The sequence below is a fragment of the Cetorhinus maximus genome, chromosome 25, assembly GCF_964194155.1.
Source record: "Cetorhinus maximus chromosome 25, sCetMax3.hap1.1, whole genome shotgun sequence".
NCBI classification, from domain to species: domain Eukaryota; kingdom Metazoa; phylum Chordata; class Chondrichthyes; order Lamniformes; family Cetorhinidae; genus Cetorhinus; species Cetorhinus maximus.
Genome location: NC_135903.1, coordinates 22,756,113 through 22,772,478, shown reverse-complemented (window position 1 = coordinate 22,772,478; position 16,366 = coordinate 22,756,113). Strand labels below are relative to the sequence as shown.

Below are 16,366 nucleotides of genomic sequence, written 5' to 3'. Positions count from 1 at the left end.
GGTGGAGAAACAAAATCAGTTTGTTAGGAAAACAATCTTAGTAGTTAAGTTTTTTCACATAAATCACCACCTAGTATATCTACGTACATAGGCTGGATACTTGCTGATGCCTCAGTATCTAATACAAAATGAGCTCATTCAGGGTGCCCCAGTGCAAAATTTAACCACTTAAGAGTATAACTAACAATATTAACATCCATAATGCAAAAGAAAATAAAAGGCTAACAATTATTATTGAAGGCTATGGTTTAACTGAAGGCCTTAATTAAAAGACTGCACAGAGGCAGATCATACAAATATGTTCGCCCAACATTTTGCTGGAACCGGGCATCTCATGATGTGCCCAGTGGTTAGACATCTTCCCTCAACCTTCATCTATAAAAAATTTTGCACCACAAAATGCTGGAATTTTGAGCTCATAACGATGAGCTCAATGATGGCGGTAAATAACAGGCAATTTCTTTAACCAATGAGATTTGAGGATTGAGAAAGCATCAGAGGAATGACGGTGAATTAGTGTCATATGAGGAGCAGAAAAATGAAAGAAGCAAAGCAAGACTGGATTGAAAGAAGAGATAGAAAGGAAAATTTTTAAAAAGGGAAAATTTTTTAAAAATCTCTCAAAACAACATGCAGGAATGAAGCGTCACACTTTTAACTGCTCACTTTCTGGGCCAAAGATGGTGAGTGGAATTGTAAGAAGAACATAAATCCTGCTTTTAAAAGAGCCCTTGCGCTGTTAATTGCCAATCTAAACTTTCTACAGTGAGCTTGGATGTTTCAACAGAACAAACAGCAATTTCTTGACACTGAGGGAGACTGATGGACTTCTCATGAGGCTACTGCTGAACAGCGCAAATTGTCCAAGGATTTGTGGAATCTCTTCCTAACCACAATTTTTGAACTAGTTACATATTGGGCTGTAACCTCCGACTAGTGTTGGAAAGTGCTGGCCTACAGAAATTAGAAGAAATACCAACTTACTTGGTCTTGAAAATAACGCTGACACTTCCTTTCGCTGAAGCTGCTTGGGGCCTGCATCGAAAGACTCCTCGCAGGCCCCAGCGAAGTCTAGATCCAGTGCATTCAAGGAGGCCATGCCCCATTTTTACAGCACGAGCTACCGTAAAGCAGGTAAGTTTAAAGGGCCAGGGAAAGGCAAGTAGATAGGATTTGGGGGTTGGGGGTGTCCGTGGGAGACCCCAGCATCAAGGACAGGGGTATTGGTGGGATCAGAGATCAGGAGTTGTCCAAGGATGGGGGTGCAGAGGGTCGTTGGGGGGGATCAGGGGTGTGGGGGAAGTCAGTGGGGGTCAGTCTGGGTCTTTACAATCGTTACTCTGAAGTTAGAAGAGGTTTTAATTCTTCTAAACTGGGTAACTATTCCCAGTGGAACCATCTAAAGTTTTTTTGGATGGCTCCCAGTGAACCTGGGGAAGGTAGGTGAAAAAGAAAGTGGAATTCTAGTTCTCCAAGTATTACACGTAGGTTGGGAACTGAGGTTTCTGCCTTTATTTCAACTGATTTTTAGGACAGTCAGATGAAAGTCAAAAATAAAAAATGGAGCTCATTAACTATGTCCCTGGAGTGTCTTGTGCACAGATTCTCCTCTAAGGTTGCTCTTAAAATTACTGTCTGCTAGTGAATTCCCATGGGTTTCAAGGGCACATTATTTGCATCCTACTGGAGGTGATACGGCAGATGCATGATGGATTTTTTCATTGGATGTTGAGGACCACTACAACTGGGAGGTGCGAACATAATTATTGAAGAAACAAGTTTCAGCTAAGTTAAGGGCATGATGTGTGCTTTTTTAAAGTAGTAATCAGAAGGCCTGATTTTAGAATAAAGAAAGGACTCTGGGCAATTGTCCAGAGGAAGGGTGCACTTCTGGACAATTGCCGTTCAAACCCTTACTTGGGAACTTGCCAGGGGGATTCCTCAGCGCATCTTTGGGGTACTCCCCAAATCCGATGCTGGAGAGCGCGGAGGTTACGGGCCATTAATAACAGCGTACATTAAACTTGCTGTTATTTTTCCAGCAAATGCAAGCCCAATATTTGTCCAGTATCTTGTCAACACTAATCTGTAGCCTGTGTCATTCAAATATACCATACACGTTGTATTTTTTTCTGCAATTGAGATGAGAGTAAAACTTAAGACATCAAAAAAAAAACTTTAAAACTTTGAAGTCCTTTACCTTGGAGAAATATCCAACAAGATGACACCCTGTGTTATCAGCTTCTGTCATCACATAAAACAAGAAAGGTTCTACATCATAATATAAAGTCTTGTGGTCCAAAAATAACTTAGCCAAAAGGCATAGATTCTGGCAGTAAATCTAGAAAATAAGAAAAAAATCATTCAGAGGTTCAATTTAAAAGAAACATATGCCCAATAAAAAAACTTTTTGTTGTCTGCTTTTCTTCCCCTTTCCCATAAACCATACCGAGACAACATTACATGGGCACTACTACGACTTTAGTATCAAAACCATGCAGCCTTCTACATGTCAGCCAAGACAGTATTGTTCAGCATATTCAACTGATTGGGGCACACTTACACTTTACAACAAAGATCATCATAAATAAGGCTGATTTCCCCCTCCTTAGTTAGAGAAACAGAAGCCAAGTACATCACTTTTAGTGCCATCACTTCTAAAATCAGTGAACTCAAATAGATCTAACATGAAATCTTCCACGTTAGGCATTGTCTTTGCCCACTCAATCATTAGTGGGAAAGGAAATCTCCTGTCTTCCTCACTGGATGGAAGGAAATAGGTTCAGGGGTCTAAGAAGATCAAAAAGATCATTCTCCTTCTTTGCCAAATCCAGAACCAAGTCAAGGAATATTTAACATTCTTTCTTGCAGGAGAGAAACCCTTTACCACAATTCTGGAGCTCAGGGGATCAGGTGACGACTTAGTTTCTGGTCTGGCACAATGAAGGTGTAGGGCAAAAGTTCAAAAGTACTCAAACCTGGGGAAGGTAGGGGAAAAAGAAAGTGGAATTCTAGTTCTCCAATTATTACACGTAGGTTGGGAACTGGGGTTTCTGCCTTTATTTCAACTGATTTTTAGGACAGTCAGATGAAAGTCAAAAATAAAAAATGGAGCTCATTAACTATGTCCCTGGAGTGTCTTGTGCACAGATTCTCCTCTAAGGTTGCTCTTAAAATTACTGTCTGCTAGTGAATTCCCATGGGTTTCAAGGGCACATTATTTGCATCCTACTGGAGGTGATAGGGCAGATGCATGATGGATTCTTTCATTGGATGTTGAGGACCACTACAACTGGGAGGTGCGAACATAATTATTGAAGAAACAAGTTTCAGCTAAGTTAAGAGCATGATGTGTACTTTTTTAAAGTAGTAATCAGAAGGCCTGATTTTAGAATAAAGAAAGGACTCCCTTATAATCTCGAGGGTGGCCATTATTTCTAGTTTTCTCAGTGCTCACATCAGTTGTCAGCCAATATAAGCACATCCGTTCTTAGGATGAGTTCACTGCAGGAAGGAAAGAAAGAAAAGGACAGGTAGGGAGGAAGAGAAGGAAAGGAAGGGATAGAAGTAAAGGAAAAAAGAAATCATATCATTTTCATTACCATGATTATTATTTAATGCTTTGAAAGCAATGAATTAGTTTGAAACAGAGTGACTGCTCAGATCGTCAAGTATGGTGGCCATTCAATGTACAGTAAGATTTCAAAAGCAGCAATGAGAGGATTCCTTCAATGTCCACTTTAGCTATTGGAATAGGCAGGCGAGGCTTAGCTCAAAATCTTAACCGAGGACATTACCTTTCACAAAACAGCATTTCCTCAGTATTGCATTGCTCAAGTCTTGGCACAAGGTTTGATACCAGTCTTCTGACCCAGATGAGAAAATGCTATCTCTCTTGAGCACTTGCTACATGCAAATGCGTAAATTCAAAACTGTAGCATTTTATGCAAAGAACATATACAATGTTTGCAATGGCTGGAATGTAACTCAGTATTTTGATGGCTACGAAAACAATTGAGTTTCACTCTCTCTGATTATGGCACTTCAAAATCTTTCTTGAAGTCTCATACCATAGACACAGCTAACAGTTAATTCCCATTTATTCTCTTATTACTATCAAGAATAACAATATGCCCTAGAATCTCGAGCAAAAGGTGAACACAGAGGGAAATTGTAGCATTCCAAACATTGAGGAAATATATTTCTGCTTTGAAGACTTTTTGAAACTATTATTTGGATGCTGTAAAATAGTTAAGCACTCGAAAAGCAGGAGTGTAAAATATGTTATATTATGCAGACAAATTGCTTGGATTAGGAACATTTCTTGTGGAATTTCCAAGGAGCTTTCAATCAATTCATAACACAAAAAATGCATATGACTGGTCCATATGATTAGTTTTATTTAAAAACTAAAAGTACCTTATTTTTCTTGCCATCCACCTCAAATACTGATATATTTCCTTTTCTATAGATTTCATCTCCTGGGGGATGCTTCCATACACATTTTGCCTAAAGGAAAAATTGAAGAACAACTGGGTTTACACAATGAATAAAGATAACATCTCTACTCTTTGTACTGAGAATTGCATTAATTTTATGTTTTAACACCTAATGACTTATAGAACATTAGCTGTACATTGGAGACCATTGAGCTCCGAAACTTACTTTCAAATTTGGTACTGTGTAATTTTGATAGACAAGGTATGTAACTTTCTCAAACATAATGAAATAAAAGATTTGCATAATACAAAGCAAAACAGCTAAGTGTCCACTATTAAGTAACTACTCACCATTTCATCAACAAGAACAAAGAACAAAGAAAAGTACAGCACAGGAACAGGCCCTTCGGCCCTCCAAGCCTGCGCCGATCATATTGTCCGTCAACTAAAACATTTTGCACTTCCGGGGTCCGTATCCCTCTATTCCCATCCTATTCATGTATTTGTCAAGCTGCCTCTTAAACACCACTATCGTACCTGCTTCCACCACCTCCTCTGGCAGCGAATTCCAGACACTCACTACCCTCTGCATAAAAAACTTGCCCCGCACATCTCCTCTATAGTTTTCTCCTCTCACCTTAAATCTATGTCCCCTAGTAATTGACTCTTCCACCCTGTGAAAAAGCTTCTGACTATCTACTCTGTCCATGCCACTCATAATTTTGTAAACTTCTATCAAGTCGCCCCTCAATCTCCGTCGCTCTAGTGAGAACAATCCGAGTTTCTCCAACCCCTCCTCATAGCTAATAACCTCCAGACCAGGCAGCATCCTGGTAAACCTCCTCTGCACCCTCTCCAACGCCTCTACATCCTTCTGGTAATGTGGCAACCAGAATTTCACGCAATATTCCAAGTGTGGCCTAACCAAGGTTCTATACAGCTGCAGCATGACTTCCCAGCTTTCATGCTCAATACCCCTGCCAATGAAGGCATGCATGCCGTATGCCTTCCTGACTACCTTATCCACCTGCGTTGCCACTTTCAGTGACCTGTGGACCTGCATACCCAGATCCCTCTGCCCGTCAATGCACTTAAGGGTTCTGCCATTTACTGTATAATTCCTGCCTGTATTAGACCTTCCAAAATGCATTACCTCGCATTTGTCCGGATTAAACTCCATCTGCCATTTCTCCGCCCAAGTCTCCAACCGATCTATATCCTGCTGTATCCTTTGACAATCCTCTTCACTATCTGCAACTCCTTCAACCTTAGTGTTGCCTGCAAACTTACTAATTAGCCCAGTTACATTTTCCTCCAAATCATTTATGTATACTACAAACAGCAAAGGTCCCAGCACTGATCCCTGAGGAACTCCACTAGTCACAGCTCTCCATTCAGAAAAGCACCCTTCCACTGCTACCCTCTGTCTTCTATGACCAAGCCAATTCTGTATCCATCTTGCCAGCTCACCTCTGATCCCGTGCGACTTTACCTTCTGTACCAGTCTGCCATGAGGGACCTCGTCAAAGGCCTTACTGAAATCCATGTATATAACATCCACTGCCCTTCCATCGTCAATCATCTTTGTCACTTCCTCGAAAAACTCTATCAAGTTAGTGAGACACGACCTCCCCTTCATGAAACTATGCTGCCTCTCACTAATACGCTCATTTGCTTCCAAATGGTAGTAAATCCTGTCACGAATAATCTTCTCAAATAATTTCCCTACCACTGATGTAAGGCTCACCGGCCTGTAATTTCCTGGATTATCCCTGCTACCCTTCTTAAACAATGGAACAACATTGGCCATTCTCCAGCTCTCTGGGACCTCACCCGTAGCCAGTGAGGATACAAAGATTTCTGTCAAGGCCCCAGCAATCTCCTCCCTTACCTCCCTCAGTACTCTGGGGTAGATCCCATCTGGCCCTGGGGACTTATCCACCTTAATATTCTTCAAGACACCTAACACCTCCTCTTTTTTCATCTCAACATAATCCAGGCTATCTACACACTCTTCCCTCAACAATTTACATAAAATTGCAAGTATTTATGTATATATTACATAGAACATCAGATCAATACATTTGCAAGCAGTAAAATCTCACGCTAAGACGCTAGACATCTTTCCAAGCTGACTAGGAGATACTGCATTATCATGCGTCCCTTGATTGATTGCCACCTTTATCGCTACACTCCGTAATTGACATTTCTGCTTTGGATATATTGTAAGACCCAACTTCTATCAGTCTTGCTGCTCTTTTGCAATATTTAAATTATCTTCAATCAGACTGCTGCCCTTCCCCCATCACTGCTGTGATTGAAAGACTTCAATCTCCTGTTGAGCCTGTGTTGGGTTACTGGTTCGACTGGTTTTTCAGCTTTACCTGGCACCGAAGGGAAGATAAAGAATGGGCTGGGTAGCTACGAGGGTTGAGAACCACAGTCCAGTAATCCGGGGCCACAGGCATGATGTGGGTGCCTGTATGGGTAAATTCAACCTCGATAGGCCCTCTTTGCACGGGTGGGGGTGGATATGCACCTGTGTATGATCACGCACAGATTGCGCTAATGTTTCACAGCAGAGCTTGGCCTCCAATTGTCTTGGAATCCCCTTACCATTGAACTAAGGCCCAGATCTGTCGCAATCGTACGGTGGTCGGCGTGCAACAACCATCCCACATTTTTAAAAAATCATGTACATGCATCTTCCACTCATCAAAATGAAGTTTGGGCCTGGAACATCAGGAGTCTCATGGGCAACCCAAAGAGTGGAAGACATGAGTGCCGCACTGCCATCATAGCTTGGGAACTCAGGCACCTCAAGATTGACATTGCCACCCTAAATGAGACATGGTGTGCAGGAGATGGTCAAATGAAGGAGCAAGGCAGGGGTGCACCTTCTCCTGGAAGGGCCTTCCAGGAAAGAAACAATGTCTCCACAGGTGGGATTCCCACCAAAGATCTGGCACCTCAGAGGTTTCCCTTGTGGGGTAAGCAAGCGCCTCATGACTGCTTGGCTCACCCTAATGAGGAATCAGCATGCCACTGTCATCAACACATGCAGTCCTAGGCTTGACGTAACAGATGAAGCCAAGGGATTCTACACCAACCTCGAGCAAACCCTAACCTGAGTCCCTGAAGGCAACAAACTGATCCTCCTCTAAAATTTCAATGCTAGAGTCAGGAAGGACATAAATCTCTGGAAGGATGTGATTGGCAAGGAAGGAGTAGGGAAAACTCCAAAGGTGTTCTCCTCTTGACAAAATATCTAGAACATGACCTCATCATAACCAACACTCTGTTATGCCCGTGAGACAAGCAGAAGACCTCATGGCAACACCCATGGCCCAAAACACTGGTACCTGCTCGGCTACATCATTGCTCGAGCAAGGGACTGCAGAGACGCCCACATCACCCATGCCATGACAGGTATCAACAGATGCTAGATCACTGCCTTATCCAATCTACCATCCCCAGCAGCCTGGTCCCCAAAACAATGGAGGCAACAGAAGCAATGCCACAAGAAAACTAACATTGTAGACCTTAAAAATCCCACCAAGACTGCCGTTCTCATGCAGAGCTTCACTGTCAACCCCTCAATCTCCAGCCACCAGGAGTTACAATGGAACATAGGAAATAGGAGTAGGCCATTCAGCCTGTCGAGCCAGCTCCAGCATTCAAACAGATCGCGGCTGATCATCTACCGCTGCGCCATATTTCCTTACTTTCTGTCTTGAACATGCTCAATGATTGAGCTTCCAGAGCCCTCTGGGGTAGAGAATTCCAAAGGTTCACCATCCTCTGAGTGAAAAAATTCCTCATCTTAGTCTTAAATGGCCTGCTTCTTATTAGTGTCCCCTGGTTCTGGACTCACCAGGCAGGGGAAATATCCTATCTACTTCTAACTCTGTCAAGCCCTGTAAGAATTTTGTAAATTTCAATGAGATCACCACTCATTCATCGAAACGCTAGTGAATACAGGCCCAGGCCCCTCAATCTCTCCTCATAAGACCATCACACCATCCCAGGGACTAGCCTGGCGAACCTCCACTGCATTCCCTCTATGGCCAGTATATCCTTCCTTAGGTAAGGAGACCAAAACTGTACACTGAACAATACTCCAGGTGGGGTCTTACCAAGCATATATACAATTGCTTTTATTCCTGGACTCAATTTATTCCTGTACTCAAATCCACTTGCAATGAAGGCCAGTGTGCCCATAATGCCTGGTTAATGCAAAAGTCCACCATGACAAGCACCTTCGAAGAGGTCCTTAGCTTCTCTACCAGGAAACATTGTGTCTGGTTTCATGAAAACAACCAAGAGAAACAGGACCTAATCGAATATAAGCAAAAGCTTTCGCAGATTGGAAACTTCACCACACCTTAAGAGGAAAGCAGCAGTCCTACAGGCAGCTGAAGACAGCAGTACAGCATAAAATCTACGGCCCAAAAGCTGGGTGGAAAGAACATGGGAGATCCAACAACTCCTGAACACCAACAACATGCGCGGTTTCTTCAGCGCTGTCAAAATGATCTATGGTCCATACACTCAAGGGCCCACCCCGCTGAGAGCTCATCAAGGACTAGGAGGCAGTCAGTGTTCACTGGAGACAACACTTTGAAGAACTCCTTAACTGAGACTCTGCCTCTGACTTGAACGCCCTCAACTCCATTCCTCAATATCCCAACCAGCTCAATTTTGGTACCACCCCAGTCCACAGCAAAGTCAAAAAACTATTAGACAGCTGAAAAACAACAAAGCATCCAGACCAGATGGAATCCCTGCAAAATTCTGAGACATAGAAGAGATACATTCATAGGATGGCTGCAAAACCACATACCCCTCATCTGGGAAGAGGTGTGCATGCCGGGGGATTTCAGGGGCATTGTGATCACGACTATATTCATGAAGGGAGACAAGTCTGATTATGGTAACTAGAGGAGTCTCCCTCCTGTCTGCTACAGGGAAGATCACTGCAAGGGTCCTCCTCAATTACCTCCTCCCAGTGGCCGAAGAACCCCATTCCAGAGATGCAGATTGGTTTCCACCCATTAAGAGGCACCAGAGGCATGTTCTTCACTGTGCAGAAAATCCAAGAAAAATGCGAGGAATAGCACCAACTTCTGTACCTGGCTTTTTTCAACCACATGAAAGCCACTGACCATCAACCATAAAGGCTTATGGAATTTCGCCCTCAAATTTGATTGCCCTCCAGAAATGTGGCCATCTTCTGCCTAATTCATGGTGACATGCAAGCTTTGATGCTCACCAATGGTACCACCATATGCTCTATCTCAGTGAAGGCTGGGGTCAAGCAAAGCTGTGCCATCACACCAACCCTCTTTTCCATCTTCCTTGCTGCAGTGCTACACCTCAACTTAAGCATATTACCTAAAGGCGTGGAGGTAAATTTGAGAGAACAGACGGGAAACTGTTCAACCTACTTCAATCCAAAATCAAAAATCACTCCAACCTCAGTTATTGAGCTCCAGGATGCACCTAACCATTGTGTGTGCGCTCACTTAGAAGCTGAGCTCCAAGTCATTGCCAACTTCTTCTCCAAAGCATTTGAGAAACTAAGCCTTTCACTAAATACGTGGAAAAAGCCAAGGTCTCTCTTCCAACCAGCTCCCACAACTTAACACGACTCCCTATCAATTAAGATCAATGGTGAGATCCTGGAAAAAATGGACAACTTTCCATATCTAAGAAGCGTCCTCTCAATGAAGGCAGACATAGATTATGAAATTCATTATCACCTCCAAGGTGCCAGTTCAGCCTTTGGCCAACTGAGGAAGGGTATTTGAAGGCCAGGATCTCAAAACCGAGACTAAAGTCTTGGTTTATTTGAGGGGGGGGCAGCAATGATCCTTGCACGCCTATATTATTCAGGGACTTGGGCAACCTACAGCAGGTACCTCAAAGTAATGGAGAAGTACCACCAGCAGTACCTTCGCAAGATCCTCCAAATCCAGTGACAAGAAAGGTGGTGCAACAGCAGTATCTCTCCCAAGCTTGCCCAGCATCAAGGTGCTAATCACTCAACACCAGCTCTGCTGGGCAGGACATGTCATTCATATGCGTGGCACCAGACTTGTGAAGCAACTGCTCTACCCGGAATTCAGTCATGGCAGCTGACTCCGAACAGGACAACGGAAATGCTCTAGGGATTGACACTGTTCTTGCAAAGTGCAAGAGTCCAGATGACTGTGTTGACTGCCCAGAGCCAGGGTTCAGGACATTTGCTCAGGGCTGGAGAGGAACTTGTAGTGGGGGGGGTGGATCCAGTTCCCATGGGCCATGTGGGTACCAATGACATTGGCAGAATTAGGAAAGAGGTCCCGCATAGAGTTTATGAGGTACTAGGCATTAAATTGAAAAGCAGAACCTCAAAAGTTATCTCAAATGGCAGATGAATTCAACAGATATTTTGCATCAGTCTTCACTATAGAGGATACAATAACATCCCAGAAGCAGCTATAAATCAGGAAATGGAAGGGAAGGAGAAACTCAGGAAAATTACAATCACTAGAAAAGTGGTACTGAGTAAATTGTTGGAGCCGTGGGCTGACAAGTGCCCGGGTCCTGATGGACTTCATTCCAGGGTCTTAAAAGAAGTGGCTAGTGAGATAGTTGATGCATTGGTTTTATTTTTCCGAAACTCTCTAGATTCAGGAAAGGTTCCATTAGATTGGAAGATAGCAAATGGAACTTCATTATTCAAAAAGGGAGGGAGACAGAAAGTGGGAAACTACAGGCCAGTTAACCTCTATCATAGGGAAAATGTTAGAATCTGTTATTAAAGAAGCTATAGCGGGGCACTTGGATACGCTTAAGGTAATCAGGCAGAGTCAAGATGATTTTGTGGAAGGGAAATCATGTTTAACCAACTTATTGGAGATCTTTGAGGAAGTACCATTTGCTGTGGATAAAGGGGAACTGGTGGATGTACTGTACTTAAGATTTCCAAAAGGCATTTGATGAAGTGCCACATCAAAGGTTAATGTGGAAAATAAAAGCTCATGGTATAGGAGGTGACATATTGGCATGAATAAGAGATTGGCTGGCTAAATGGAAGCAGACAGTAGGCATAAATGGGTATTTTTCAGTTTAGCAAGATGTAATGAATGATGTGCCATAAGGATCAGTGCTGGGACATCAATTGTTTACAATTCACATAAATGACTTGGAAGAAGAGATGGAAGGGATGGTTGGAAAATTTGCTGATGCCATAAAGGAAAGTAATTTGTGAACTGAACATAACGAGGCTACAGAAAGATATAGATAGGTTAAGTGAGTGGGCAAAGATCTGGCAAATGGAGAATAATGTGGTAAAATATGAAATTGTCTATTTTGGCAGGAATAATAAAAGGCATATTATCTAAATGGTGAGAGACTGCAGAGCTCTGAGATGCAGAGGGATCTGGGTGTCTTAGTGCATGAATTGCAAAAGGCAAGTATGCAGGTCCAGAATGTAATTATGAAAGCTAATAGAATGTTATCATTTATTGCGAGGGGAATTGAATAAAAAAGTAGGCAGGTTATGCTTCAGTTATACAGAGCACTAGTGAAGCCACATCTGGAGTAGTGTGTACAGTATTTTCAACTTTTTTTAGGGAAGGATGTAAATGTGTTGGAAGCAGTTCAAAGAAGGTTACCAGACTAATACCTGGAATAGGCAGGTTGTCTTATGAGGAAAGGTTGAATAGGTTAGGCTTGTATCCGCTGGAGTTTAGAAGAGTAAGAGGCAACTTGGTTGAAACATATAAGATCCTGAGGAGACTTCATAGGGTGGATGTGGGGAAGATGTTTCTTCTTGTGGGAGAATCTAGGACTAGGGGCCACTGTTTAAAAATAAGGGGTCGCCTATTTAAAACGGAGATGAGGCAAAAAAAATTTCTCTGAGAGGGTCGTGAGTCTTTGGAACTCTTCCTGAAAAGGCAGTGGAAGCACAGTCTTTGAATATTCTTAATGCAAAAGTGGACAGATTCTTCACAAGCAAGGGATGATAGGTTATCGGGGGTAGGAGGGATGCAGATTTGAGGTTACTATCAGATCAGCCATAATCTTATTAAATGACAGAGCAGGCTCAAGGGGTTGAATGGCCTACTCCTGCTCCTTGTTCGTGTGTATTGTATAATCTCTGGATTGCTATCCAAGCCACGTGCAAATGATATGTGCCCTTTATGCTCAGGGTACATTAAATTAGAGACATGAATGCGTGGCTCAAGACTGGTGTGGGAGAAGTGTGTTCTAGTTTGTGTGGCACTGGCACCAGTACTGGGGAAAGTGGGTGCTATAACGTTGGGACGGTCTACGCCTGAACCATGCTGGGACCAGTATTCTTGTGAGCTGCATAACTAGGTAAGTAGCGGGGATTTTAAACTAAATGGAGAGGGGGGGGGGGGTCATGGGATCAAACGTGGAAAAACGTGGTATATCAAAGAGTAGAGACAAGGTAAGAGAGGAAAATAGTGATGTAGGAAATGAGGATCAAAGAATGTCAGGAAGGGACAGAGAGAAAAAACTTAAGAATGCACCAAGAATCAAGACTAGGTGACTAGGTGTTACAAAGATTAAAAAAATAAAGCTAAAGGCTCTGTGTCTGAATGCACACAGCACTCATAACAAAGTAAACAAATTGATAGTACACATTGAAGTAAATAAATATGATCTAATTGTCATTCTACAGCCATGTCTCTGGAATAACTATGATTGGGTCCTGAATATTGAGGGATATATGATATTCAAGAAGAATAGGAAGCTAGGCAAAGGTGGAGGGTTAGCTCTGTTAATCAAGGATGACATTTGTGCAATAGTTAGAGATGGCCTTGGTTTAGGAGATCAGGATGTAGAATCATCTTTTGAGATAGTTTCTTAGAGCATTACATTCTGGAATTAACCAGAGAAAAGATTATTTTCAACTTGGTATTATGTAATGTAACAGGATTAATTAATGACCTCAGAGTAAAGGCATCCCTAGGTAGCTGTGACCACAATACGATTGAATTTTACATCCATTATGAAATGGAGAAGAGTGGGTCTAAGGCTAGTATTTTAAACTTAATTAAGGGCAATTATGTGGGCATGAAAGCTAAGCTAGCTGAAAATAAATAGGATACTAGGGTAGGGGATAGATCAATAGAGAAGCAGTGGCAGGCATTTAAGGGGATATTTCAGAATACTCAGAATAAGCATATTCCTATTATAAAGGAAAATTCTAAGGGGAGGATCCACCATCCATGGTTAACTAAACAAGCTAGAGAAGTATCAAACTTTAGGAAAAAGCATATAACTGCGCAAAGATAAGTGGCAGATCAGATGATTGGTCAGAGTATAAAGAACGGCACAGAAGGACTAAAAGTTTAATCAGGAGGAAGAAATTAGAGAATGAGGGGAAGCTAGCTAGAAATGTAAAAACAGGTAGCAAGAGTTCCTACAGGTATTTAAAAAGCAAAAGAGTAGATAAAGTGAGTGTCAGTCCTCTAGAGTGTGAGAATGGGCAGTTAATAGTAGATAATAAGGAAATGGTGGATGAAAGGAACAAATACTTTGCTTCTGTCTTCGTTACAGAGGATATAAAAAAAAATTCCAGTCATAGCTATAAATCAGGAGGTGGAGGGCAGAGAGGAACCTGATGAAATTATAATCATTGGGAAAGCGGTACTGAACAAACTGATGGAGCTGCATGTCCGGATGGACTTCATCCTCGGGCCTTAAAAGGTGGCTAATGATGTAGTAGATGTGTTGGTGTTAATTTTTCAAAATTCCCTAGATTCTGGAATGCTTCCATCAGATTGGAAAGTAGCAAATGTAATCCCTTTGTTCAGGAAGGGAGGGAGGCAGAAAACAGGAAACACTAGGCCAGTTAGCTTGATGTCTTTTGTGGGGAAGGTGTCAGAGTCGATCATTAAGGAGGTATAGCTGGGCACTTAGAAAAACTCAAGGTAATCAAGAAGAGCCAGCATTGGTTTGTTAAAGGGAAATCATGTTTAACCAATTTATTAGAGTTCTTTGAAGGACTAACATCTGCTGGGGATAAAGGGGATCCTGTAAATGTGCTGTAATTGGATTTCCAGAAGGTATCTGATAAGATGCCACATCAAAGATTATTGTGGAAAATAATATCTCATGGTGTAGGGGGTAACATATTAGCCTGGATTGAAAATTGGCTCACTGGCAGAAAACAGAGAGCATGGATAAATGGGTCTTTGTCTGATTGGCAGGATGTGACTTCTGGAGTCCAGCAAGGGTCTGTGCTGGGGCCCCAACTTTTTACAATTGATATCAATGACTTAGATGAGAGGAGAGAAGGCGCGGTAGCTAAATTGCAGATAACACAAAGATAGGTAGGAAAGTGTGTTGCGAAGGAGGCATAAGGATTTTGCAACAGATTGAATGAGTGGGCAAAAATCTGGCAGATGAATATAAAGTGGGAAAATGTGAAGTTGTTCACTTTGGTAGGAAAAAAAGAAAAGCAGAGTATTACTTAAATGGAGAATGACTGCAGAATTCCGAGGTGCAGAGGGAACTTGGTGTTCTCGTGCATGAGTCACAAAAAGTTAGCATGCAGGTACAGCATGTAATCAAGAAGGGTAATGGAATGCTATCCTTTATAACGAGAGAAATTGAACATAAAAGTAAGGATGTTATGCTTCAGTTACACAGGGCATTGGTGAGACTGCATCTTGAATACGTGTGTAGTTTTGGTCTCATTTAAGAAAGGATGTAAATGCATTGAAGGCGGTTCAAAGGATGTTTACTAAAATGATACCTGGAATGAGCGGTTTGTCTTACAAGGACAGGTTAGACAGGCTGGGCTTGTTTCCATTGGAGGAGAGAAGGGTGACTTGATTGAATGTAAGATCCTGAACGGTCTTGATAAGGTGGACATGGAAAGGACGTTTCCTCTTGTTGGTGAGTCCAGGACTAGGGGACACTGTTCTAAAATTAGGGGTCACCCTTATAGGACAGAAATGAGGAGAATTTTTTTCTCCCAGACGAACTCTAGAAAGCAATGGGAGCAGGGTCACTGAATATTTTTTTTTAAGGCAGAGATAGATAGATTCTTGTTAGGCAAGGGAATCAAAAGTTATCAGGACGGAGGTGGCAGATGGTAATGTAAAACTTGAAACACAAACACATCTTACTGTATGGTGGAGCAGGCTCAAGGGGTCGAAAGGTCTACTTCTGCTTCTATTTCGTATGTTCAAAGCACCCCTAAAGAGGTCAAACATCTCTGCCAACTCATGGGAACCCCGGCTTGTGACTGACCAAAATGAAGAAGGTCCATTTGGGAAGGCACTGAACACAGAGAGACTTAGTCACGAACATACAGAGGTGAAGTTGAGGACTTAGAAAGAGCCAACAACTCATCTATCCAACTCTCCAAGCACCACCTGCTCCACATGTGGCAGAGTCTGCAAATCTCGCGTTGGGCTCATCAACCATCTCAGAACTAGAATGGAAGCAAGACACCATTGGTCCCGAGGGACTGTCTAAGAAGCAAACTCCATAATTATACCATCATAAGTGTTGGAAAAGCACAAAATATTGTTTCATAGCTTGCTGCTGTGTACATTTCAAGAACTAAATGGAACACTCCTTTGACTGTTGTCTAAATGGATAGATAATGGCCTAGAAACACTAACAAAAAATACTCAATGATACGCCGTGCCAGAACAGCAAAGGCTCTGCCTAGGTTTTGGCATTTGATCAACATAACTCATTTTCAAAAATAATTGTATCTGTAAGTAATATCCTTTTCTGGGTTTAACGTATTATCTTAAGTTATTTTTCCATAATTTCTATTAGTAATTATTAATTGATACTAATACTAATTTTTATTAGCAACCAATCATAAAGTAACATCACAACAAAATAATTACACACTATATACACCTGAACAATGCTGAAAAAACATA

At 42.1% G+C, this 16,366-nt stretch overlaps 1 protein-coding gene across 10 annotated transcripts in view; it reads right to left on the bottom strand.

Annotated features, from left to right (window-relative positions):
- The window catches only part of kat7b (K(lysine) acetyltransferase 7b), a 102,326-nt gene that overhangs the window by 36,339 nt on the left and 49,621 nt on the right, over window positions 1-16,366 (bottom strand). For all 10 annotated transcript variants that reach the window (XM_078529619.1, XM_078529624.1, XM_078529629.1 and 7 more), the window contains 2 exons: window positions 4,420-4,509; window positions 2,201-2,341 (listed from right to left, as the gene is read on the bottom strand). In XM_078529619.1, the coding sequence (XP_078385745.1) occupies window positions 2,201-2,341; window positions 4,420-4,509 (231 nt within the window). The remainder of the gene's footprint in view (window positions 1-2,200; window positions 2,342-4,419; window positions 4,510-16,366) is intronic.